At 42.3% G+C, this 25,990-nt stretch overlaps 2 protein-coding genes and 1 long non-coding RNA gene across 5 annotated transcripts; 2 read left to right on the top strand and 1 right to left on the bottom strand.

Moving 5' to 3' along the window:
- The first annotated feature begins 281 nt into the window (after window positions 1–281).
- Window positions 282–12,529, top strand: SELENOO (selenoprotein O). Its single transcript, XM_081211620.1, has 9 exons — window positions 282–870; window positions 3,320–3,523; window positions 4,412–4,592; window positions 4,953–5,083; window positions 5,788–6,068; window positions 6,257–6,407; window positions 11,280–11,465; window positions 11,888–12,044; window positions 12,340–12,529. The coding sequence occupies exons 1-9, from the start codon at window positions 323–325 to the stop codon at window positions 12,526–12,528; spliced, it is 2,028 nt and encodes a 675-aa protein (XP_081067746.1). The 5' UTR covers window positions 282–322; the 3' UTR covers window position 12,529.
- Window positions 12,530–13,061: 532 nt separating this feature from the next.
- Window positions 13,062–14,933, bottom strand: LOC308596626. The gene is made up of 3 exons (XR_014012580.1): window positions 14,919–14,933; window positions 13,218–14,497; window positions 13,062–13,181 (listed from the first exon to the last, which is right to left on the bottom strand). It is a non-coding gene; the product is annotated as an uncharacterized lncRNA (long non-coding RNA).
- On the top strand, window positions 14,371–25,988 carry LOC308596582 (angiopoietin-related protein 5-like). Of its 3 annotated transcripts, XM_081211830.1 has the most exons (8): window positions 14,371–14,506; window positions 17,545–17,627; window positions 18,626–18,650; window positions 21,071–21,162; window positions 22,037–22,169; window positions 22,925–23,110; window positions 24,533–24,757; window positions 25,829–25,988. In XM_081211830.1, exons 1-8 carry the CDS (start codon window positions 14,455–14,457, stop codon window positions 25,861–25,863), a joined length of 831 nt encoding a protein of 276 aa, XP_081067956.1. In that variant the 5' UTR covers window positions 14,371–14,454; the 3' UTR covers window positions 25,864–25,988. The 3 variants fall into 3 exon arrangements, with proteins under 3 accessions (XP_081067956.1, XP_081067955.1, XP_081067957.1); XM_081211829.1 differs by lacking the exon at window positions 25,829–25,988 and having other exon boundaries at window positions 24,533–24,932; XM_081211831.1 differs by lacking the exons at window positions 14,371–14,506; window positions 25,829–25,988 and adding an exon at window positions 14,989–15,096 and having other exon boundaries at window positions 24,533–24,932.
- The last annotated feature ends 2 nt before the right edge of the window (window positions 25,989–25,990 follow it).

Raw genomic sequence — 25,990 nt, 5'->3', positions numbered from 1 at the left:
AGCAGAGCGAGCCCCCCCTCCCCCCCCTTAGAAATACTTCTGTTCAAATAACGGTTCCCACGGTGCTGAGGCAGCTGCGCCTGCGCGACGGCGTCACTCCCAAGCGGAGGCGAAAGGCGATTAATATCTCTCCCCCTCGTCCCATTGGCCGGTTCCTTGGAGCCCCCTCCCTGATTGGGTGGAGATCAGGAGGCTCGCGCTCAGGGGCGAGCTGGGATAGGCCAGAGAGCGGGTGGGCGGTTATAGGCGGGACTCGGAAGGCGGTTATGGGCGGGACCGACGTTACGAGCGGACGGTGGCCGTTAAGGCCGGAGAAAAGCGAATGGCAGCGGCGCTGCTGCGTAGTAACAGCCGGCGCCTCAGCCGTTTGTTGCCGGTGCCTGTTTCTCGCCCCTTCGGCAGCATGGAGGCCGCGGCTGCTGCTGCTGCTTCTCCCTCAGGCCCGGCCGCCGAGGCTGGTCTGTGGCTGGGGGCGCTTCGCTTCGACAACCGGGCGCTGCGGGCCCTGCCTCTGGACCCGAGCGAGGAGAACGTGCCGCGGCCCGTGTCGGGCGCCTGCTTCTCGCGGGTGAGGCCTACCCCGGTGCGCGGGCCTCGCCTGGTGGCCGCGTCCGCGCCGGCGCTGGAGCTGCTGGGCCTGAGGGAGCCTCGCGCGGCCGACGAGGAAGCCGAGGCGGCGCTCTACTTCAGCGGGAACCGGTTGCTTCCCGGCGCGGAGCCCGCCGCCCACTGCTACTGCGGCCACCAGTTCGGCAGCTTCGCCGGGCAGCTGGGCGACGGCGCGGCCGTCTACCTGGGCGAGGTGCTGAACCTGCGCGGCGAGCGCTGGGAGATCCAGCTCAAGGGAGCCGGCCTCACCCCTTTCTCCCGGTAAACCGCGAAGGCGCACGCCCAGCGACACACGCGTTGTTTTCGGGAGAGGGGAGCGGCAGAGACCGCTCCCTTCTCTTAATCCAGGAAGGGCCGGATTTACGTATACAGTGGTACCTCGGGTTAAGTACTTAATTTGTTCCGGAGGTCCGTACTTAACCTGAAACTGTTCTTAACCTGAAGCACCACTTTAGCTAACGGGGCCTCCTGCTGCCGCCGCGCCGCCGGAGCCCGATTTCTGTTCTTATCCTGAAGCACTATTTCTGAGTTAGCGGAGTGTGTAACCTGAAGCGTATGTAACCCGAGGTACCCCTGTACGCTAAACCAGCTATAGCTTAGGACCCCACTCTCTTGGGGGCCCCAAAAAATTGAAATGTATTTCACTATTAATATACTTCTTCAAAATTGTATTTCAGTTCAACAATTACTTTGATAAAATGCATATTTTGTTATGTGCAAATGGCTTTAGATACCTATTATAGGTAAAGGGATCCCTGACCATTAGGTCCAGTTGTGACCGACTCTGAGGTTGCGACACTCATCTTTCTTGGCCGAGGGAGCCGGTGTACAGCTTCCGGGTCATGTGGACAGCATGACTAAGCCGCTTCTGGTGAACCAGATCAGCACACGTAAATGCTGTTTACCTTCCTGCAGGAGCGGTACCTATTTATCAACTTGCACTTTGACGCGCTTTCGAATTGCTAAGTTGGTAGGAGCAGGGACCGAGCAACGGGAGCTTAGCCCGTCACGGGGATTGGAACCGCCGACCTTCTGATCAGCAAGTCCTATATTCAACACAAAAAACAGTGACAATTTGTTGTTGACAAAGGACTGCTGGACATATAAAGGGCCCCATTACCTTCAGTAGTTTAGGGCCTCATCAAACCTAAATCTGGCCCTGAGAAGGTCATAGCGGACCATAAAGTCAGCAGGCCTTTGTGTTGGGCAGTGTGATTAAAAAATACAAAAAACCCAGTTTGGTTTAGTCGGGCTTATTCTTGAGTCAGTGTGTTGGGTTGGGCCTGTTAATGTCCTTGGATGTGAGTGGAGGTGTGGGCAGGCCCTCCCCCTGAAATCAAGTAAATAAATAAAAATATTCTAGTTCAGAATTGTCCATGCTACTCCTGGAAGCGAGAGATTACAGCATTTGTTCCAGAATTTCATGCAGCTAAAATAAAATGATAAATAAATAAAACTACTCAAAAGTAAAAAATGTAGAAAGGTTTTCGACAGGTTTTTCTGAGCACTTGAGGTCAAAAGAAAGTAATTGAAAACAAACTTCTTGTTGAGAAGTTTCATTCCAGATCTGCTAGACAGAGCCAGACGGGATGATGGCCCTGCCCCACCTAACATAAATGCTGGCTACCTGCCTAACGTAAATCCTGCCTACGCCCATGTCACTGGATCATGCAGCCTTTTGTTTTCTCCCTTCCTTGACAACTTGAATCAAGGTTCAGATCCGTATCTCGTCTTTATTAAAATCACAGAATTGTAGGAGTTGGAAGAAACCCCGAGGGTCATCTAGTCCACCCGTCTGCAATGCAGGAATCTTTTGCACAACGTGACCTTGAGATTAAGATTCTCATGCTCTACTAACTGAGCTGTTAGTTAGCTATTGTCAAGGATGCATAGCATGCCACGAATAACAAAGTATGAGCAGAATTCATGACCCCGCCCTAGTTGCTAAAGGCTGGTTCATGTCCACTTGGTGCTGCATCATTTAGCAGTCTGTAGAAGAACATGTGAAAAGTTTCCCCTAAATAAAGTACAGTTAGTCCTCAACATACACACATTTAACTTGTACCCATTCAGCTTTATGTGCATTGGGAATTTTTTTTTTTTAAATGTGGGGCAGGGTTTTGTGTGGGAAGACTGGCAATCTCTCAAGCCATTGCACCCAATGTCTTTGTTTATACACTATGTGATTTTGGCTCTAAGTGTGATCCCCTGAGGACTTACTTGAGCTCTCATAAAATACCTGTATTGAGATGATAACATGACTTGGTACGTGCAGACACACTAAGGCAGAGTTTCCCAAACTTGGATCTCCAACTGTTTTGGGACTACAATTCCCTTCATCCCTGACCACTCATTAGGGATGATGGGAGTTGTAGTCCAAAAACAGCTGGAGACCAGGTTTGGGAAACCCTGCACTAAGGCTATAATCTTATACACACTTCACTGAGAGTAAGTAATTGGGACTTTTGCGTAGACATGTCTAGAATTGAGGTATAAAGTGAGCAGAAGTACCGGTAGTTTACTCCCTGCTTCATTTTTTACTACAGAGCAAGTATACTTCGTTCTTCTGAAATAAAATGCAGTTTAAAGGCCTAATTATTGATACTGAGTGAATTTGACCATTCTCATCTGTAAATTATGCTTTTAAAATATTTTGGAGATTATTTTTTTAAAAAAACCTTATTCTAGTATCTTATTAATTTAATTTCAGACAAGCAGATGGTCGTAAAGTTCTGCGATCAAGCATAAGAGAATTCCTGTGCAGCGAAGCAATGTTTCACCTAGGAATACCTACAACCAGAGCTGGAACATGCGTAACATCTGATTCAGAAGTTATTCGGGACATTTTTTACGATGGAAATCCAAAAAAAGAAAGGTGCACAATTGTCCTGAGAATAGCACCCACGTTTATTAGGTAAATATCCTGCTTTGGGTTTTATATTAAAACAGGTATTATATACAGTTTGGATGTGTTATAGATAAACTGTCTATAATATAGACATTTCAGGTACCTGTGACTTTTGCCTACTAAAATTGTAAATATTGATTGCTAATATTTGGATCTAAAGACTAAAATATTGGCCTTCGACAAGTGGTTTGGCGTCCAATACCGAGTTGCAATTGCATCCCTAGTATTATGTAAAAAAAAAAAGAAGTCATTCTCCAAATGCTTGTTTGGGGCAGCGGTGAGCTCCATATCTCATAGAATTGTAGAAATAAATTGGAAGGGATCCCAAGGGTCATCTAGTCCAGCCCCCTGCAATGGCAATTCCATCCTTGAAACACAATTCAGTCACTTGTCTCTAATAGCCAAGAAAGCTATGAGGTTTCAAAATACTTATAAAGCACATCTTTCAGAATTGGGGCTTACTAATTAAATATTCTGTTTCTCTAGTACAGTGGTACCTCGCAAGACGAATGCCTCGCAAGACGAAAAACGCGCAAGACGAAAGAGTTTTCTGTTTTTTGAGTCGTTCCGCAAGACGAATTTCCCTATGGGCTTGCTTCACAAGACGAAACGTCTTGCAAGTTCTTGCAAGTTTGTTTCCTTTTTCTTAAAGCCGCTAAGCCGCTAATAGCCATGCTTCGCAAGACGAAAAAACCGCAAGACGAAGAGACTCGCGGAATGGATTAATTTCGTCTTGCGAGGCACCACTGTAAAACTATACCATAGCATTTCCTGTTGTTGCAGTACATGGAGCTAAATAGCAGTTTATTTACTTTTTGTTATTTTAAAATATATAAAAATAAACTATACCGGGGGGGGTGATACAGCTCAATAACTGACAATCCTTTTATTTAGGTTTGGATCATTTGAAATTTTTAAAGCTACTGATGAATATACAGGACGTAAAGGCCCCAGTGTTGATAGAAATGATATTCGAATACAAATGCTTGATTATGTCATCAGCACTTTCTACCCAGAGATTCTACAAGCACACTCAAACAATAATGTCCAGAGGAATGCTGCTTTCTTTCGGGAGGTAATAATTAATTCTTACTATTTTTATAAAAAATATGTTTGCATTCTACTCCTTGGAATGCTAATTTTTTCCTAATTATATGGTCTGCAGTGGGCTGATTTTTCACCCTTTGATACTCATTGGCATCCTGTTAACATAGACAAGAGAATTTTCATTCACACAGGGTTGGCAAATATTAGTATTTTATTCTCCATAGGAACCCTTAAGGATCTGTGGAGAATGGCATACATGGATGGAAAATGTTCAACACACATTTGCAACTGCCTATTTTTTAAATATTACTCTACTTAATATGCAGTGTGTATGCAAGTATAAAGTTCATAGATGAAAAGAAACTGAAAATCAGGTTGTATTTTTAAGGTAACAAGGCGGACAGCAAGGATGGTTGCTGAATGGCAGTGTGTTGGATTTTGTCATGGTGTGCTCAATACGGATAATATGAGTATTGTTGGACTTACAATTGACTATGGACCCTTTGGATTTATGGACAGGTCAGTGTATCTCAGTAACTTCAAAACATAGATTTGTTATATTGACCGGATCAAATGGCACCAGGCTCTCTTTTTATTGCTTTCATTTTTGAAAAATTATTTCTAGTGAACTGTGGAAGAAATTTAAATGTATGGTAATATGTTTTCAGGTGAACTGGCAAAACCCTTGTACTCACTCATACTTGTTAGTCTTAATGGAATTAATCCAGGATAATTTTGCTGTATATTGCAGCAGCAGTGTGATCAACCTTGTTAGATCTATAGGTGTTGAAGGTTTATATTGGTTACCTTGTAGTTTCTCCTTGTTCAGTAATTTACTAACTTGAGTAAGATTAAACTAGGGAAGAGGGAAACAAAGTATTTGTTTGACATGGTGATACACAATAATTCTTAAAGATGTAGAGTTGTATCCAGTTGGTGTGCACTGACAGAAGGCTGTTTGATTTAGCAGAGCTTCCCACCAGCAAAATGGGGATTGAGGCACTTTTCAGCAGTTGCCTGTCCCCCCTGAGGCTTCCCACATCCCCCTCCCCCCAAAAAAAACTGCTGTAGTGGGCTGAGGGGCAACCCTTTGGGAAATTCTGTGGGAGACTACAAGGGGAGGAGAAAGCAGTCTGCATTGTATTTGTACATTATCTAGTTACTGCAATATTACTATTCATTCATATAAACTAAATATTAAACCAAATACTCCTGTTTTACAGATACGATCCTGAACATATTTGCAATGGATCTGATAACGCCGGGCGCTATGCTTATAATAAGCAACCAGAGATTTGTAAGTGGAACCTAGGCAAGCTTGCTGAAGCCTTAGTCCCAGAACTTCCATTGGAAATCAGTATACCCCTCCTGGAAGAAGAATATGAAGCAGAATTTGAGAGGCATTATTTGCAAACAATGAGAAAAAAGCTAGGATTAATTCAGCTCCAGTTGGATGATGATAATAAATTGGTTTCTGATTTATTGGAAACTATGCGGGTCACAGGTTAGTGTGAATTGTATATTAATATTTAAAATAACAAAGTATAATTCATGTGATGTTCCGCATAAAGCAATTCAAATCATATACATTAATACTCTGAAATTAATGACATAATGCCAATACATGATAAAACAGTTTGAACTGAATTATATAAACAGCTGAATAACATTCCCATTAAATCTGTTTCATAGGTGCAGATTTTACAAATACTTTCCGCTTGCTGAGCTCTTTCCCAGCAGATTCTGATCCTTTAAACCTGGAAGAGTTCTTAGATAAGATTTCAAAGCAGTGTGCATCCTTGGAAGAACTGAAAGTTGCATACAAGCCTCAAATGGACCCTAGGTATACTGAGCTGTGATATTGTGCAAAGTTCCTGTGTGTTTTAGGATTAGAGGAAATAATAGATTGACAGGTTATATGTTTGACAGGTTGCATGTGGACAGTAACAGATATTTATTTTTTGTTTTCTGCAAGTTTTTAGTTCCAGATTAATGTGCTAGTAGTTCTAATCTGGAAAACTGGAGATTTGTATTTCAACTTCTGGATGAATTTCTTAGTTAAGTGACAGGCATGCTTTTAATATGTTTTGGGTATGTTGAGTTCTATGCCATAGTGTACTTCAGTCTAAAAACAAAAAAAAAACAAAAAAAACCAGGATGAAAGAATGCTTTTTGAGAATCAGACTGCAGGCAATTAAATGCTGGAAATTGATTGTATTTGTTGGGTATCATCCTATTATATTACATTTGAGATCTAGGAATACAGCACTGATGTGTAGCTGCAATATATGGATCTAAAATGACCACTAATTTAGCTTTTGTCATGTTCCTGTTTTCTTTTTCTTTTTTAATGAATATTTCCATAACATTAAATAATAGTATAAAATACAGCAATACAATACCAAGCACTCATGTAGTTCCTGTCAATCTGTTGCATATTTCATTGTTTATTTTCCTGTTTTCAGACACAGGCAACTTTTTACATTTAGAGTTTAAGGGAAACGGTTTCTCTTTCCCTGCTCTCATGATGGTTTTTGCTCATGGTCCTTCTGTCAAGAACTAACATAAATAACGATTGCTTTAGTAATATGCACATATGGAAGTTTATGTGGCATGCAAAACATTCCATGTATAATTAGATTTTTAAAAACTTACTTTACAAACAGAATATAGGAATTTATCAATAATTTTAAAGTGTTTAGTACACACAATCTGCCTGAACAAAGCTGTTCATGACATTGTTACTATGAAACAATTTAGTAGTAGCAAGTTTGTGCTAGGAGACAGATCTATTGAGACAAAATCTCTGAAGTCCATGTTGTTAATAAACAAGGGATGTGTTCACTCCTGATTATGGTGCACTCACAATGTTTCTAGGCTGGGTTTTCAATGTTCATCCAACATTATCCAGATTGCACATGAATCCTATACTTTGTTATAAAATACAGTGGTACCTCGAGTTAAGTACTTCATTCGTTCCGGAGGTCCGTTCTTAACCTGAAACTGTTCTTAACCTGAAGCACTAGTTTAGCTAATGGGGCCTCCTGCTGCCGCCGCGCCGCCAGAGCCCGATTTCTGTTCTTATCCTGAAGCAAAGTTCTTAACCTGAAGCGCTATTTCTGGGTTAGCGGAGTCCGTAACCTGAAGCGTATGTAACCTGAAGCATATGTAACCCGAGGTACATTTGTTTGATGCATGATTTCTCAAGCCAGCTTCACACCAGTTGGAGTCTTGAAGCCTTTCCTAATTCATATACAGGCAAGGTATTTCACTGTTTTCTACGAACGATATCATAACATTGGTATTATGAGGAGTTCCAATAGTGCAGGGGTGCCCAAACTTTTTTCAAAGAGGGCCAGATTTGATGAAGTGAATATGCGTGAGGGCCAGCCGAGATTGTTGAGCTTTTCTTAGGATTTAGGATTTCCCCCCAGGACATATAGTGCCACGGGGGCCAGATTAAATCGACCAGCGGGCCGTATTGGGCCCCTGAGACAGACTTTGGAGATGCCTGCAGTAGTGCATGGTGATTTACTGATTACATAGTGGAGGGCAATTCTGGTGTTGTCATCTTCATGCATTTCCATGAGTTTCTCTGATTCTTTTTCCAAATAGGCTGACTCAACATAGAGAAGCCACCAATTCCTAAACAATTAAGTCAAAGTTGTAATCTGACAAAACCTGCTTTATTAGCTGCATTTTTTAATGTCTTTATATTTTGCCAGTAATGAGAGATGTTTTGCACCACTCTTCAGAAAAGTGAAGAATTTTTCATTTTTTTCTTTCATTATATTTGTATACCGCTTTTCTACCCCCTCCCAAAAAATGGTGATCAAAGCAGCTTCCAACATAGAAACAGGGATGCATTTCAAACAAACACTGCAAATACAGTTTCATAAAAACATAGCAAAACATGGCAACAATTTCATCAGAATATAGCAAAACGAAAACATAATAACATACAAAAATAACACATTTCAGTAATATATATATATATATATATATATATATATATATATATATATATATATAAAAAATACAAGATTATATAAACAACATAACAGCAGCATCCAGTAGCAAAAATAACAAGGGAGCTTCACAGTTTCACCATAGTCCTAGAAACCCCCTCACATGATGTTGCTCTCCTGCAGCACCTCTCCTCCTTCTTCCAAGGCCAAAGGGTAGGGTAGCTGGAAACAGCCTTCCCATGAAGCACTCCAGTGGCACTCTGCACATGTTGTTGTTCAGTCTGATATTTATACATCTAGCAAGTCTCCAAAGGTTGCTACTGCTTCATTGTTGCTTCTGAGTTGCATTGTATTGGTGCCTGTCCACCATTAATTAAGGTTGTGTTAGTGCCAAGTAGAAATAAGGGACAATCAACATTTCAAATTGGTGTGTCTGGTAATAGGCTTTGTGTCTTGAATTCTGTTCATTTTTACTAGGACAATGGTGTGTTGCATCACTGAGTTCCACCTGTTACCCAGTTAAGAATGTTACTGTCCTTTTAACTGCAGACAATGATCTGAATGTCAAGGCATTGTTCGCCATTGTGTCACAGAACCCGATGCTATCGTTGTTCGTTCTTTTTGCAAAGCCTTGTTTTGACAAAGACATTTAATGGTTGTTGTCTTAAAATCTTAGTACGCAGAAGTGAGTTCAGAACAACTAACGCAACTGTCAGGGACTCAGGAACAGAGGCACAGGGGAGAGAGGAGATGGAGAGCGAAAGGGAAGAATCGGAGGGGAGCGTAGGGGAGTATGGCAGTGACCCGAGAGATTCCATGAGCTTCTCCAGCGAATCAGAAGATTCCCAGAAGGAGGCGCCCATGGTCAGGGCAAGGGGGGTCCCGGGGGGGGGGACACACCAGAAACAAGGGGCCAGCGGGGACTCCCAAAGCAGCAGCTGGAGATCAGGATCAGCTTCCCCACCAGAGCGTAGTGGGGGGGAAGAGTCCCATGGGGCAGGGCCAGTGTCTCCTCCAGCAGGGAGAGAAGATGAGTCAGGGCTGACCACGCCTCCATCGGAGAGTGAGGGAACGGAAGGGAGGTCGGGTCCAGCTAGCCCCCCCCCCGAAGGGGGAAGCAGTGACAAGAGCAGTGTAACGGTCAGGAGGAAGGTTGCCGGCTGGGCGCGCGCGCCAAGTTCAAATGTACAGGCGCGCGGGACAGCAGAAAACCCGGATTGGGAACCAGGTCCTAAAGCCCGCCGGAGGCAAGGAGAAGACTCAGGGGATTCAGCGTCAGAAGAGTCTAGGAAGGGCGAGACCCCAGCTGACAGGCGGAGCCAGAGGAGGAAAGAGCAAAGGAAGAGGTGGAGCAAGGCTAGAGTCTTAAACTGGTGTATGGGGGGAGGAGATTCAGACGGAGCTTCGGCGGTCTAGAGTTTCAGACGTAGAGCTGCACGCTGCGGCTGTCAAAGTGAAAATGAACTTCAGTAAAGACTTTTGTATATAACGACGAACTGGCGTTGGTCCTTTGTGAGCTGGGACCTTGGGCAGCTCTGACAGCAACTAAAAGCTTATTTCCATTTGTCCTGCGGAGTAGCTGGAGTGAAATCGGAGACTCTTTGCTGTAGGTCCCACCTTCTCATAGTTAGTTGTGGTGATGCCAGTGATACTTGCTGTTTTGCCAACAGCATTTCAACCATATTTGACTGTCAGGATCCAATTTACACTGAGACTTCTTGACTAGAAAATTACCCCTTCTGATGTCCTCTTTAATTTCATCCAGTACCTGGCAAATGTCACAGGTGTATGGTTCTCCAGCATGAAAAGTAATATGATAAAATAATAAGTAATAATAAATGATGCATAAGTAATATGATAAAAAGAAGGGTGACATTGCTTGGAAAGATTCGAGACATTAAATTCCTCCTTGTGCTTGTTCATATATGCCCACCATAACAGAAGAATTAAAAAGACATTGTCCATTATGAAAGAATGTATTATCCTTTAAGTCTGGATCACTAGCTAGATATGAGATTAAACTGTTCACATCACCACATGCAACTATTTTAGCCTTTAATCTGTGTTGTTTTTTTAAATTTAAAAATGCCGTAAAATGACTACACACAAATTCAATACAGCAGACAATACAGCACAAAGCAATACATAGTGTAACTTTTAGTCTTTAATCATCAAGTTAAATGAAGTTCCACAACTGGAACATTACTGTCAACATATTTTGGAATGTGTACTAGTTCACCCTCACACCTCCGGCCTACCATTTGCCTAATACCACCTCACTTATTATTAAATTTGCACTACAGTGAGAACCATATAAACTAGCCATCAAAAATAGCATTGAGCTGAAAGTTAAAGGATAATATGTGGGGGAGTTCACGTTTTAAAAAACATTTTCTGTTGCTTTCTATTAATTAGCTTTTAATTGATTTCCAGCGTTATTCTCTTTGTTGACTGCTTTACTGTTTCATTCTTAGTGGAAACATGTTGCCCTTGTGCATGTTTAGCGATTTCAGGCGGTAAAGACAGAAATTCACCCTGGCATTCAGCAGAGTTGCGCAGCTGAAATGTATGACAAAACATGTCTGCTAATTTTTTTTCAAAATTCCCCTTAGAAGTCAAATATTTTGTCTGTACCCTTATAATTCATAATTTAAGGAATTGTATGTTTTTTAAGCATAACTTAACACACAACTCACAGTAACTGATTTCTGATAGTCTTCCATTTCCCCCCTTCCCCTTTTTTCTAGACAGCTTTCAATGATGCTGATGTTAGCCCAGTCTAACCCACAACTTTTTGCCTTAATTGGGACAAAATCTAACATAAATAAAGAACTGGAACGCATAGAGCAATTTTCTAAGCTACAGCAGTTATCAGCATCTGAACTGGTTAGTAGAAATAAAGGGCACTGGAAAGATTGGCTTCAGAACTACAGGTGAGACTAATGGTTATGTACCAAATATATTTCTATTTCTGTATATTTCTATATGCTATTAATACATATGTGCATAAATGTTTGTTGTAAAGGATTTGGCTATGAGTGCATGGAAGCACCCTAAGGGTTTCATATTGCAGCATTTGTTATCAGTATATATTCCAAATAAGATCTTTAAAATTGTCTTCTTGAAATGAATTGTTTGTATTGGCCGTGTAGCATACAATGCTCAAATAAGTTTTCAGGATGAACTCTCAGCATGGTGCTCTGGATGTCCTATCAGAGTGCCTTTTTAGACCTGTCCTCTTAAATGATTCTTCGTTGTATGTTCCTGAGTCTCAGGATTGTGACAGAAGCAGTGTGTGTGTTTGTTAGTTTGTTTAAAACTCACCCATTATGTGAAGCTTTCTGTGTCCTTTCAGAGTTCGGCTAGAAAAAGAAATGGAGCAATTTGGCAATTCTGATAACTGGAATGCTGAGCATGTGAAAATTATGAACTCAAATAACCCAAAATACATATTGAGAAATTACATTGCTCAAAATGCTATAGAAGCAGCAGAAAATGGAGACTTCATGGAGGTAAGCAGTATTGCTAAAATCAGGCATCCCCAAACTCGGCCCTCCAGATGTTTTTTGGGACTACAACTCCCATCATCCCTAGCTAACAGGACCAGTGGTCAGGGATGATGGGAGTTGTAGTCCCAAAACATCTGGAGGGCCGAGTTTGGGGATGCCTGAGCTAAATGTTGCAAAACAAAAAATTGAGAGGTATTCACCAGATATGGAATCCCCAAACTTTGGCTTCCCCTGGGGACAAAAATAATAAAAATACAGTTGAGGTTTGGCAGTAATAATTGTACTCCTCCTTTTCCAGGTAAGGAAAGTTTTGAGGCTCCTAGAAAAGCCATATGAAGAAGACTTGGAATGCTACAATGAGGCAACTGAGGATCCTGAAGTAGAAGAAGTGGGGGCTGCCGCTGCTGAGTGCAGTTCAGCATCCAGGAGAAGAGTTCCCTATAGCAGTAAACCTCCACTCTGGGCTTCCGAGCTCTGTGTTACATGATCTTCCTAACTGCCTTGTTTGTATTTTCCACAAAGGGATAGTGATCTTCCCGAGTGGAGAGTGTAGCAAGGTGTATGTATAGAAGTGCTATTAAGTCTCAAACAGATGGGTCAGATGTCTTCACAGTCTCACTTGAGCCATATTCATTTTACAACTTGTGACCATCACAGTTGTCCACGCACACTGCTGAAAGACAGACCAAAGTTTTATCTTTTATTCATCGCAAAGTGCAGTTATATTTTTTCCGCCCTGATCTGTGAACATCCAAGTGAAATCTGTGTTTGTGAAGACAAAAATAGCAATCCAGATGCTGGAATTATTTTTGTCTGAAAATGAACTAATAGTACTTGCTGGCAATATATTTGTAACGCTTTTTATTATTATGCAGGGATATCTCTCAATGGGGAGAGGGTTTAAGCTCATCATTGCTTATTCTAAGCTATGTTTCATTTAATTGCGTAGTTCATTTATTGTGAACCTTTGTGTTTAAATCAGGTTTTTAGAGAAATTAGTTTTGGGTCGTAGGGAAAAGTTGATGGTGTATATTTAAAAAAACGGAATGAAGAAGAAAACTAGTTTCAGTGTAAATGATTTACATATAGTGGCCTGGTTTCAGTTAGGGTCATAGCCATACTAAAGCATATGGTTCAAGACTCTTATTCTGGGTCTGTGCGTGCAGTTTGATTTACTGGATCAAGAATAGTTAATGCAATCCCACAAAAAGAGGCTCCATGCTGACAGCACCAGTTGTTGGAATAGTGGGGAAACAATTTCCCTCTGCCTCCTGTAGGTGTTCAGCATTGACAGTAGAGAGCATGAGTCAACAGGTTAATTTTTGCCAAAATGTATAATGTATAAATTGCTTTGTATTTGAACAATGCCTTCAAATGACGTATGCTTTCACTCTTGCATCTCAGATAACCTATTTATTTCCTATGTAAACAACTTTGCTACCTCATGGAAAGTCTTCCGTTCTCGCGCATTTTGCCTTTTGTGGCAATTGAGTTATATTTTAACTTTAGCTTATTTCAGCTTCAGCGAAACAGCTGCATGAAAACATGGCTGTTCTTCAGAGGTGTGTTAAAAGAGGTTTTGCTCCAATACATCCTGATGGCTGTGACTGTAGTCCCAAGGACTGTTCTTTACAGTTAGTATCCCTTTAAAATCAGTAGGAATGTACTGGAGTGTCAACGTACCTCTCACATATCGTGATCTTTCTGCCTTATAATGTACACGTAGACTAGCAGTTGGAAAATAAAAATACATTGATGTGAGTTATTGACAAATGGCAGGTGCAGGAATTTTTGCAAACAACTGCTATACTTTTATTGCTTTTAATTTAGAGTTCTGTACACACAAATGAATAGGGCTATTATTAATTGCTCTTGCTGTTAGCAGATCTTAACTGTGGCTTCTAAGGATCTTATGTAGAGTTTTAAATTTAAAAAACAGTGCTCAGCTCAGCTGTTGTAAATGGAATACCTATTGCCCACAATCAAAATTACTTACTTTTTATCCAGTTTTATCAATAAAAACACGCCGCATGAATGTTTTTTATGGTACTTTTAAGTATTGCACTCTATACCTTTTGAAGGATGTTGTGGACATTTCCTCATTCTGCAAATAATAGGAAAAATCTGAAATCTATTATGCTGAGCTGTGTTCATTGAAAATAAATTATTTTGACCATGCTTATATTAAAAGTTTGTACCGTGTTATTTTTAGACTAAGAAATCCGAGAAATGATTAAAATGTTCACTACTCACAGTCATGATATTTCTGAAAAATCCAATGCTGAAGTTTCTGGATCTTTGTTAATTACTTATTTACTGTATTTCACCCCACTTTTCAGAGGATTGTCTCCCAAAAAAGGCTTGTGTCGTTTTTTTAAAGAGAGAAAGATAGGCACTGACAATCAGGCTCACAATGACATGCAGGAAAAAAGAGAGAAGATGGGAAGAGAGCATTTCTATAGGTGGTGAGTTATGAATGGGTGTTTATATGCAGTTGGGGTCAGGCTGATCTTCCCTTGTTGGCATTTTTGCCAGCATAGCAGTTGGCTCTTTTCCCCAATGGAGGCCCTTTCCCCTTTGCTTCTGCAGTCCCAGATGCAATGAAATACAATTGGACATCAGCATTAAAATATCAGTAATTATTTACACATTTGTACCTTTGCCTTGCAACAAATGGTCCCGCCCCATTATTCATAAAGAGACATTGATCAGAAATGGCACATAAGTAGAAACTTCGTATTTTCCAATTAGCCATATTTCCTTTCATTCTAGCCATATATTTACCAACACGGCTACCTATCTACTACTGGAACCATAAATGCATTGTGTGTGAAGAGCAATCATTGCATATTGGGTCTCCTTTGCACACATCTGTACCATATCTGGGAGCTGCTTGTCTCAGAAAGAGATATGTTGTCATCTACTGGGGGAAATAACAACAGAAATTTGTGGAACTACCTGGGAGACTGTTTGGATCCAGATTTAGGCACTGAGTAGACCCATTGAAACCAATGGGATTGAAGTTAGTTGTAACTATTCGGCTCTATTAATTCCAGTACGTTTACTCTAAGCTTGACTAAGTTTGGGTCCAAGTTAAAGATTTACTTAAGGAATTTGTTTTTGTACAGATATGTTGCTAGGCTAAACTGGCAGGTCTATACAGATGCTTTGGGAGAGAGGTAGAGGTTGTAAACAATGAGATTAGCGGAAACCAGAAAAAGTACAGCCTGTGACAATTACATTAAATGTAATTGTCACAGTCTGTACTTTTTGTGTTTACCTATAACCTCACTTTTTGTGTTTGCCTTTAACCTCACTATAACCTCAATTCCTTCTCCGCTCCTCCCCCTGCTGCCTACCCAGCCAATTTTACCTGCTAATTTAGGATAATGCATCTGCTGAAGTGGGCTCTGGTCCACAAAAGCTTATGCCATAATGCATTTGTTAGTCTTTAAGTTGCCGTTAGACATTCTGTTGGGTTTGTAGCAGCAAAGTAACACAGCCTTCCCCTTCTGGAAATCCTACTGGAAAGGTGATCAAGTGTGCTTGGGTGTGGACCTGAGACAAAGGTTTCACTAACAAGGTTGTGTGTGGGGGTTTTTTGTGGGGGGGGGGGTTGTTCAAAAATCTTGTTCTGCTAATGTGAATCTGGAGCGATTTTATGCATAGTGGAGAGTATTTGCTGTCTGTCGTTTTTCCTGTTTAATAGCCATTCTTAGTCTTAGCATTGGGGAGAAGGAACTTCATAGCACCATCCTGTACATACCTACTCTGAAGTAAGTCCCATTGTGTTCTGTCTAGTTTACTTCCAGGTAAGTGGGAAGTGGATTACATGTTTGCAGAGAAATACATAGGATCTGGTCTCTTACTTGCTCCTCTCCCCATTTAGTTCTTGACGCAGTGTAACTCGCATTGTCTGTGCCAAATCGGCGACCAGACAGGCATGCACAGACACTCATCACACCAGCAAATTTATAACTAAAATGTTCTAAGAGCAGTCATGACTGTTATTTGCCTCTGTTGTTGCTGGATGATCCATGACCAGTCTTACATTTCAGAGACAAAATGAGGTTAACGCTTCTGTATGATCCTAGATGTGATAGTTGCAGCATCCCTCTGATTCTTTTTATAAACATGTAATTCTGGTAATTAATGGAGATGTCCTGCCCCTCTTTATTCACTTGCCATTAATGTCCCCTAGTGACTCTCCTTCTGTTTCCTTGACAGAAATCTTCCTTGTGGATATAGTATTGTGAATCTGGGGTTTTTACCATAGGTCTAATTTAAATGTGATGGGAGAGTTTGTGAGCAGCATGTGCCACATTTAAAATGTACCGCCAGCCCCTGGACTGCCCTTCATGCTCACTGCTGAATTCACCTGAGTTGGAAGGATTGTAAGAGAGCTTCCTGTTCTATCTGAGCTTTGCTTGAGCAGCAAGGTCTCTGGCTTGCTCCTTATCCCCACTTCCAGGTTGATCCTCTGCCTCTGACTTCAGTCTAAGTTTGATCCTTGACTCTTGCCAACTAGCTTCCCCTACAATTATGACTTCTCCTTGGTCCTGACTGGCTTGCTGGCCTCATGGCTCCTGGTTCCTAGCTGCTGGCTTGCCTTAGACCCCCCTGGCACTGTTGTTGTTGTTTAGTCGTTTAGTTGTGTCCAACTCTTTGTGACCCCATGGACCAGAGCACGCCAGGCACTCCTGTCTTCCACTGCCTCCCGCAGTTTGGTCAAACTCATGCTGGTAGCTTTGAGAACACTGTCCAACCATCTCGTCCTCTGTCGTCCCCTTCTCCTTGTGCCCTCCATCTTTCCCAACATCAGGGTCTTTTCCAGGGATTCTTCTCTTCTCATGAGGTGGCCAAAATATTGGAGTCTCAGCTTAAGGATCTGTCCTTCCAGTGAGCACTCAGGGCTGATTTCCTTCAGAATAGAGGTTTGATCTTGCAGTCCATGGGACTCTCAAGAGTCTCCTCCCGCACCATAATTCAAAAGCAATTCTTCGGCAGTCAGCCTTCTTTATGGTCCAGCTCTCACTGGACCAGCCTGGACTCTCACTGGACCAGCTCTCCATCCTGGCACTAGGAAGGCGAAATTAGAGCTCCCCCCAATGTTGTCCCCGTCCCCCAGATTAAAACTGTGTATGTTTGCCATAAGGAGCAAGACATTCAGGTACCCGTATTTTGATAACCAAGTTTCCTCCGACAACTGCCAACCCTGTTCTTAGGGAACTGCCATAGTAAATTAACCAAAAGCTACCACAGAGATATCAGCATTTTCAAAAGGGGTCCATGGCTTGGCTTTTGAAAAACAAGGGGCCTGCAGTACTTAGCTAACTGGGAACCACAAATATGTGCTGTAGTGATTCTATGGTTCCTAAAATATAAGCTGAACTTTGCTATGGAAAGCAATAGCTATACTGTATTATTATTATTATTATTATTATTATTATTATTATTATTATTTATTTATTTATTTATTTATTTATTTATTTATTTATTTCAGTTACGAGAATGAACCTGTGTTTCCAGATCAAGAGCATTGTGGGGTTTTTATTAATTCTGGATTTTCAGCAAGCCGGGACAAAGGTAATAAACAAATACATTGCCACTTTTGTTGAAGCCCAAGGGCAGGGGATTTTTTTGTCCATTTGAGGGTCACATTGTTGTGGGGGACCTTCTGGGACTGGAGCCAGATGCAAAAGTAGGTAGAGCAAAGGACGTGGCTCTTAGCCAGGTAAGCAGGAGGCATTACCATGGTTCAGGGACACATTCCAGCAAGGTGGAGGCACTTGAGGAGGGTGTGGAACAGGCCTGGGGAAGGGGGTGGTCTGGGAAGAGGGGATGTGTCTTAGGGAGGGTGAGATAGAGTGGGATAGAGAGGCCTGGAGGACCACAGCTGATCCCCGATCCAGAGATTCCCCACCCCAGGTTGAAGCAGAAAAACCAAATATTGACGCTTTACTTCTTTGACTGGGCCTCCCTTTTACTGTCTGGCTGCGAAGCCTCTGGCAGTATGGAAACAGCAGAGAATGGATCAGAGGAAATGTCGCAGAAGGAGTTTATTCTGAATGCCAGTCTTCGATAAAGAAGACTGCCTCACAAGTTACCTAACTGGAGTGGAAATAACTTCTTTTCATCTGGAAATGCCCCTTTAAAAACTCAGTTTGCCGGCTGTCCTCCAGGTGAAACTGCTAGAGCAACAATCCCTAGCCTGACCCCCTCCAGCTGTTGAACTACAGCTTCCTGGCCATTGGCTGTGCTGCTGAAAATTTGAGTCCAACATCACCTGGAGGGCCACAGATTGGGGAAGGCGAGAGAGAGAGAGAGAGGAGAGCAGTCCTGTGGCAAAAAGGTGTGAGGGAGTTGCAGATTTCCACCTTTTTGCAAAATGAAAGACAGCACTGGTGTAAGGTCTGCTTATCTCAAATATAAACTTTTGTACAGCAGTTGGGGGGGGGGAGATGTTTTTGCATGAAGACTCAGGAATGGTTTTTAACTTTGTACATAAGTAAAATTAGAAAATTTCATTTTTACAACAGTAGTGTTTCCAGCGGTCTAATATAAACATAATTTGATCTCTGCAGGCACAACCACGGCGGGCAGTTCAAGGTAGGTGTTTTGTTGTTGTTGTTGTTCATATTTTAATGATCATTAACCTTATTTTCATACAATGTGGGGGTACATCCCTGTTTGATAAAGTGTGTGACTAGGGCCTTGATTCACAATAGCTAATAATAATAATAATAATAATAATAATAATAATAATAATAATAATAATAATAATAATTTATTATTTATACCCCAGCCATCTGGCTGAGTTTCCCCAGCCACTCTGGGTGGCTTCCAATCGAGTGTTAAAAACAATACAGCATTAAATATCACAAACTTCCCTAAACAGGGCTGCCTTCAGATGTCTTATAAAAGAAACTGAATGGAGAGTCATATAATTGTTTGTAGAGTTGGGAAGGGACCTCAGGGGTCATCTAGCCCAGTGTTTCCCAAACGTTTTTGGGCAACGGCACACCTGTGTACTAAAAAAAAATCTCGCGGCACACCACCATTAAAGCCCCGCCCCGTGACATCAGCGCGCAGCGTCACGCCGGGAGGGACGCACAAAAGTGAACGTTTTTTCCCTCGGCAGCTCCTCTCAGCTGCGCTCAATCCGCCTCCGCGCAGGCTGAGGGAGGGAGGGAGGGGCGCGTGTGACCCGTCTCTGCTGGGAGACCAAACCCAGCGAGACAGAGTCGCGCGGAGGCGCCCAGGCAGCGCTGCCGGCTGCGAGGAGGAGCGCCAGGCAGCAGCAGGAGGCGCGGCCTCTCCTCGCCGCCCCCGCCCCGCCTCTCGCCGCCCGACTCGCCCGCCTCCCTCCAGGCATCTCGCGGCACACCAGCCGGTGTCTCACGGCACACTCGTGTGCCGGGGAACACCGGTTGGGAAACACTGATCTAGCCTAACCCCTGCAATGCAGAGCCTCTTTATTTCCTGTAACCAGTTTTAAGAGGAAGCTAAGTGGTGAAAACACAGGAGACTTTGGTTATTGCGAAAAACAGGGCAAGATGTGACATAGTGGGGGGCGGGATTGTTTGTTTTTTAATTAAGTGTTATATAGTGTTTTGGTGGTTCTGATGGCCTTTGCAAGCATTGGCGGCTAGAGATCTTATTCCTCGCATTGATGTACACTTCAGTCAGAAAAGCAGCTGATAGCAGAGGTAATAAGGAAGGAAAAGAGCTGGAGAATGACTTCTTACTCTTCTCTGCATGTACTGCTGCAGATGAGTCTCATTTCATTAACAGCACTTAATGGAAGCTATTCCTATGTGCTGCATCACTCTGAAATTAAGTGCCGCTGTTTGATCCTTCAAGGACCAGGGAGGAAATTCACACAGGCTGTGTCAGGGTGTAAGACAAAATATGGCCAATTCACAAAATTCCTGGCTCAGGTTTTTGCTTAAGTATTATTGGCCTTAAGAAAACAAGGTGGATCATTTGGGCCTGTGATCTTATCCGAGCTGGATACAGTGACAGCTGAAAAACTAGGAGCAAGAGGAGGCTACGAAACTGGTCTCTCAAACTTTAAACCTTATTTGGGTGTTCATTGGAAAACCCATGGAGGAAGAATTGGGCCCACTCATGCTATCTCAGCTTCCAGTGTCTCCATCTTTGCTAGCTTCACCCCCAAACTTTGCATCTTTAACAGGAAAGTCTGGCAGGAGATTCTGCACACATTGGCTGAATATATTTCTAACTGAGAAACCTACACTATCGGGGAAGAGTCTTTGGAAGTTCAGTTGAATGCATGAATTTCCATGTTTCTGAAACAAATCATGCTTGGCTCATAATAACCCATATGCATACCAGAATAGGTACTTATATAATTGGATGCAATTAGTAATTTTTGTCATTTGCTTCACCCCACTTCCCTCAAGCATAGCTAGGGATGGGGAAGAATTTATCTTCAGTTCACATATAAAGGTGAACCACAATTTCTAAAACAACAGAGGAACTGAAACACATCCAGCCTTTGAAAATTGCACTCTATGAATTTTGCAGTGCCTAGTAATTTGTGCAAAAATGCATACGCTAAGGTTCAGTGTGCATAAAAGCATGTATTAGCAAAATAGCATGCAATTATAGGTTATATTTGGGGGAAATGGATTGACTAAAATGTATGTATTAGGCAAAACAGCATATCAGTGTGCATACTGGGAGAAATTAACACTTAAACGCTGATGCATTTTCATAAGGATTTTTTAAAAAGAAATTTTGTTAGTTGATATAGAAATGTAGAGAACTGAACTCAAAATGGGAAGAAACCCAGAGAAACTGAAACTGGCAGATTTACACATCCCTAAGCCCAGCCACCCACTTCTCTTGACTCTCATCAGGTACCACTGAGCTTTGCCCTTATTCCATCAGGTTCCGCCTTATTACCAACCGGCTTCTGCCCTTAATTCCAGGGCTCCATTTCACTGTTCACTCATTCTGAGCCGCAGGAGTCTCATCAACCTTGCTCATTCTTTCCATTACAGGACCTGATTGCACAGCAATATTTGCTGCCAATGCATCTCTCCCCAGCGGCGTTTACCTGATCAAACCAAAGCATTTTCATAAGTCTTTTGAGGTAAGGTATGGTTCTACAATTACATTCTGAGCCGCAGGTTCCATTTATGATGAAGTGTTATTGAGAGCACCCGTTTTTACAAACGCCTTGTCTTCTGAACACTTGCATGATCTGGAGGTCTGGACCTGTATACTGATGGCACTCTTACTTCCATAATCTGATCCCAGAGAGGCATTGGAAACTTGAACTAATGTCTGGAACTGGTATTGGCAGGGGGGAAGGAGAACTTAATTCGGTCAATTGAGAGAACTGGCAGGTGATGTACAACCTGTCTCCAAACTTCCTCTGAAAGGTCAAGGGTGCAGCTTAGGTGCACATCTGGAACCACCATTGTCCTTGAATTTTCAAGTTGTGTTTGTGGCCATATTTTATAAGTTTCATCTGGTTTGCCAGGTCTGGCCATTCCTGGTGAAGGCAATTCTGACTCATACCCTAATTGCATCCAAGTTGGTTACAATGTTCTTTCCATAGAGGTGTCTTTAAAGACACTTTGGAAACTCCACTTGGTTCAAAATACAGTCATAAGATTGTTGGTTAGTGCAGCATGGCTGAGTCATATTACACCGACCCAACACCAGGTTCACTGGTTGCCTATTGGTTTTTGGCTTCAGATTCTGGCTGATACTAACCTGAAAAGTCCTAAACAGCCTCAGGTTACCTTAAGGCCTGCCTTTGTGCATACAGGTGAGCCCTAGACTCCTGTTGTCTCTGGTCAGACTTTGCAGGAGTTTTGATGGGCGAGTGCCAGGATGGTGGTGCCACAGCTCACGCACTCCTAAGGAAAGCCATCTGGCTCCCTTTGCCCACTTTTGACAGTCAATTGTGTTTAGGATCCTATAATTCAGATCAGTTACCTACCAACGTAAATTTCTAGGCATTCTGTGAAAAGAGATACGATGGTGGATGGACTATTATCCAGCGACGCAACGGACAAGGGGTGTATGGTGGACCTGAGAACTTTCGGAGGTGGATGTCTGAATACGAAGAAGGATTTGGCCATGTTGATTGTAAGTAAATTATTCCCCTCAACTAAAATCTTTTGATCTGTGGACTTACCTTTAGACGTCACAATATGTGCACAAATGGATCTTATTGATTGACTTCAACAACCAACCTACATGTGCAGCATTTCTCAAAGGTCTCAGGCAGAGGTCTTTTGCCCCGTCCCATTTTGCCACCTGATTATTTTCAAGAGGTGGCAAGGATTGAACCTGGGACCTTCCACATTCAAAAGCCTCTGCTATGATCCTTTCCCATGTACGCACAAGTAGAAAATAAATGTAAAGGTACCCCTGACTGTTAGGTCCAGTCACGGATGACTCTCGGGTTTTAGCACTCATCTTGCTTTACAGGCTGAGCGAGCTGGCGTTTATCCGCAGACAGTTTTTCCGGTCATGTGGCCAGCATGACTAAATCGCTTGTGCCGAAGCAGAGCAGCACACGGAAACGCCATTTACCTTCCCGCTGGAGTGGTACCTATTTATCTACTTGCACTTTGACGTGCTTTTCAACTGCTAGGTGGGCAGGAGCTGGGACTGAGCAACGGGAGCTCACCCCATCGCGGGGATTTGAACCACTGACCTTCCGATCGAAAAGCCCTAGGCTCTGTGGTTTAGACCACTGTGCCACCCATGTCCCTAAGTAGAAAGTAGGAAGCTAGAAACTGTTGTGGCTCTCAAAACTGCAGCCGTTTATTTCCTTGCATTCAAGATGATGTACAGTTGGCGATGGATACATGAAAATGCAATTTTATATTTTCCAGTTGAACATTGGCTAGGGCTTGTCTACATTTATGCTCTGACCCACCAGAGAGACAAAAAATGCGAGCTCCGAGTGGACATGAGAAACTGCGAAGGGAAGAAAGGCTATGCTGTATACAAGACCTTCGAAATTGGCAACGAAGATGAAAAATACCGCCTTTCTTTGGGAAAATACAGAGGGAATGTGGGTAAGAGATTCAGTGATGTGTGCAACAACTCCCATGTTTACCTGTTTAGCATATCTCAAAATCGGATCCAGAACCAAGTAAGCTGGAAAACCAAGGCATTATTGGTGGGTTGCACCCCTGGAATAAAATTACGATTTTCCTGAAGCAGCTTCTCAGGCAGGATTAACCTTCCAGAGCCATTGTAGCCACTTAGAGGCACTCTGGCCTGGTAGCAATGCATTCATGGTTTTAAATAAATACAGCTGCCTTTAGATAGGTGTGTAGTGGCTGGATATAAGCATAATTTTAGCAATAAGTCAAAAGAAGTATAGGTACATTTTGCAATTGAAAGTAATTTTAATACAAAGGAAAGGGGAAATGTACACGCAACTCATATATGGTCCTTACCCAACTTCACTTTCATAATCGATTTTGATCCAGGGGATGCCTCTTCTAATGGGAGAGGTAATTTTTGCTGATTCCCCTCCCAATAACACCCCCTAGAAAAACAGCTTTCATGATCTTGGGAACCCCCTCCCCAGGACACAGTGGAAAATGGAGATGGTCTGCAGGGCAAAAATGGAAAGGGAATACTTCAATGAGTGCAATGGCCCCAGTTGGGTTCTATCTGTTCAAAGTTTTTATATTTGGTAAAAATAAGAATTATACGATTATTTTAAAGGGGGGAGAACAAAGAGTGGGTATACAGTATCGTAAAGGTGACTATTCCAGTTGCTTCCATTTAGATGCTGCACAGGTTCTGGCACTTGATAAGGGACATCTTACCAATTCTACACCTTCAGTTCATGTGCGGGAAGCTTTTTGCCCTTTAAATGTTGTTTCCCTACATCTCTCATCAACCTTAAATAACCATGCTTGCTCAGCCTAATGAGCCTTGTAGTTCAATAACTTCTGGAGGACTGAAGGTTCCCCACACTTCCTTCAGCCCATACTCTTCTTGTTGTTTTTCTTCAGATAACCAAACAATACAAATTTAGGCCTGCGTTGAAGCAAATACTTTGATTCACACTATATTTTGCAAGGGCATTTTAGTTACCATGAGGCAGTTTCAGAGCCAAGTGGAGAATGGCAGCTGCTCTAGACTGATACCTCCTAATCGCAACGTGGTTAAGATTGTAAAAAGGTGTGTTAAATCACCAAGGAGTTCAATACAATTTGTAAAAGCTTCAAGAACAGCCTGCTGTTCTTTGAAAAACGTGTGTATTTGCTTTGGTGTGTTGTCATGTTGACATCCCCAGGGTTATGGCAGTTAGAATTATTTGATTTTACCAAAAATATAAAAGCAGAAGTACTGTGGACAACGCTTGAAGTAAAACAAATTATACCAGTAAGCCAATAAGAATTTGCCTCTCTTTGCCCCAAATGCCCTGATGCAGGCAATTAATGAGACTAAAATTTAGGGTTGTTTTTTTCTTGGTTTAGGAGATGCATTCAGAGGGCTTGAACCCTCTGAGAATCAAGATGGCAATTTCTTCAGTGCGGTTGATAGTGACAATGACGACTGTGGCCCATGTTTTGTGGGCGATGAGGCATTTGACAGCTGCGCTGGCGAGCTCTACGGTTCTGGGTGGTGGTTCAGTAACTGCGGCATGGCGGATCTCAACGGGATGTGGCATCCCAAAGACAGCTGTAGAGGTTGGGTATCTGGTGTGTACTGGAAAACATGGAGTAATATTGATTCACTGCTATTTAGTGAACTCAAGATAAAATGTACTTAGCTGTAACAATGTCAGACTCTTCAGCCTGAGATGGCTTGAGAGTTCGTTTCCCTTTCTGCAGCAATTTTAGTACTAAACCATCCCTGTGTTACTATGAATGTCAACCGCTTAGTAGCAAATCACTGTGTATGCAACATATAATCAAGTAGCAAGTCTGACTGATCTAAGAAATGAAGTTTCTGCGATTGATTGTTGAAGTCTTTCTAGTTTTTCAGTAGACGTAGTCCCCCCTTCCCCTCCCTTTTTGCCAAAACCATTTCAGTAATAAGGAACATATATTTTAGTGTAGTCATAATCCTAGATATACTTCTACTGTCCCCTGTAGAACAAATTAGCTAGGAACACACCCATATTTCCATCAAACCCCAATGCAAAGAGAGAGGATGAAAAAGAGAGAAGTAAAATTAAAGACTTTGCTTAGTAACAGGCAAGACAGTAGAGATGTGTCACCTGTGCCTTAGCAGTGCAACAGCTCCCCACCAGTTAATTTCTCTCTTTGATTATTCTCCAAATAGTTGCACCAAATTTCAAAGTTTATGGAATTTCCCCTCCTGGCAAAAACCAGCCGTTTTCTGTGCTGCTCGGATGAACATCTCGCTCCCCCACCATTTTCTTCCTGGGCAAAAGGATTGCACACAAGAACCAAGCTAGTTTTTTGTGTGTTTTGTAAGTGGGTAGGGGTGTTTATTACTGTTGCTTGATATCTGCTCAGCTTTGTATGCTTTGCCCAGCTGAATGGAGGCCGCAAAATCCTTACCCTACTGTCCTAGAGAGAATAAAAGTGCTGTTACCAAAGCTAGAATTTAGAATTTGGGTTTTACAACTAAATGGGCTGGAGGAATTTAGGAGACAATGTCATTAACTCTGATTGCTGTTGTCAATGCAATGATTAGTGCATTCCATTAAACCATGAATTGGTTTATGCAATGCAATTTATATCACATTCCTTTGTTGCTTTATTTCCTTCAATTTTCAGAATATGCATTTTGCTTTTTTTCAGATTTCATAAGGCCGTTAAGCTTTGTACACCAATAAACTGATTGATTCATTCCAGTTATAGCCTTGAGTCTGTGGCCATCACTAGCTGTGCTTTACTTCCTGTTCCACTGGGTTGCTGCTCTTCTTCTCAATCTGCTTCCTGAGTGTGATGTTAGTAATACAC

This window comes from Podarcis bocagei (assembly GCF_964188305.1).
Source record: "Podarcis bocagei genome assembly, chromosome: 10".
Lineage (NCBI taxonomy): Eukaryota > Metazoa > Chordata > Lepidosauria > Squamata > Lacertidae > Podarcis > Podarcis bocagei.
This window is presented reverse-complemented; position numbering and strand designations above follow the sequence as displayed.

Coding starts and splice junctions, on each gene's coding strand:
- SELENOO (XM_081211620.1), top strand. CDS start 323: ATGGCAGCGGCGCTGCTGCGTAGTAACAGCCGGCGCCTCAGCCGTTTG. Junction 3,524..4,411: donor ATAGCACCCACGTTTATTAG/GTAAATATCCTG, acceptor CCTTTTATTTAG/GTTTGGATCATTTGAAATTT. Junction 11,466..11,887: donor GATTGGCTTCAGAACTACAG/GTGAGACTAATG, acceptor GTGTCCTTTCAG/AGTTCGGCTAGAAAAAGAAA.
- LOC308596582 (XM_081211829.1), top strand. CDS start 14,455: ATGACATGCAGGAAAAAAGAGAGAAGATGGGAAGAGAGCATTTCTATA. Junction 18,651..21,070: donor ACCACGGCGGGCAGTTCAAG/GTAGGTGTTTTG, acceptor TTTCCATTACAG/GACCTGATTGCACAGCAATA. Junction 22,170..22,924: donor AGGATTTGGCCATGTTGATT/GTAAGTAAATTA, acceptor TATATTTTCCAG/TTGAACATTGGCTAGGGCTT.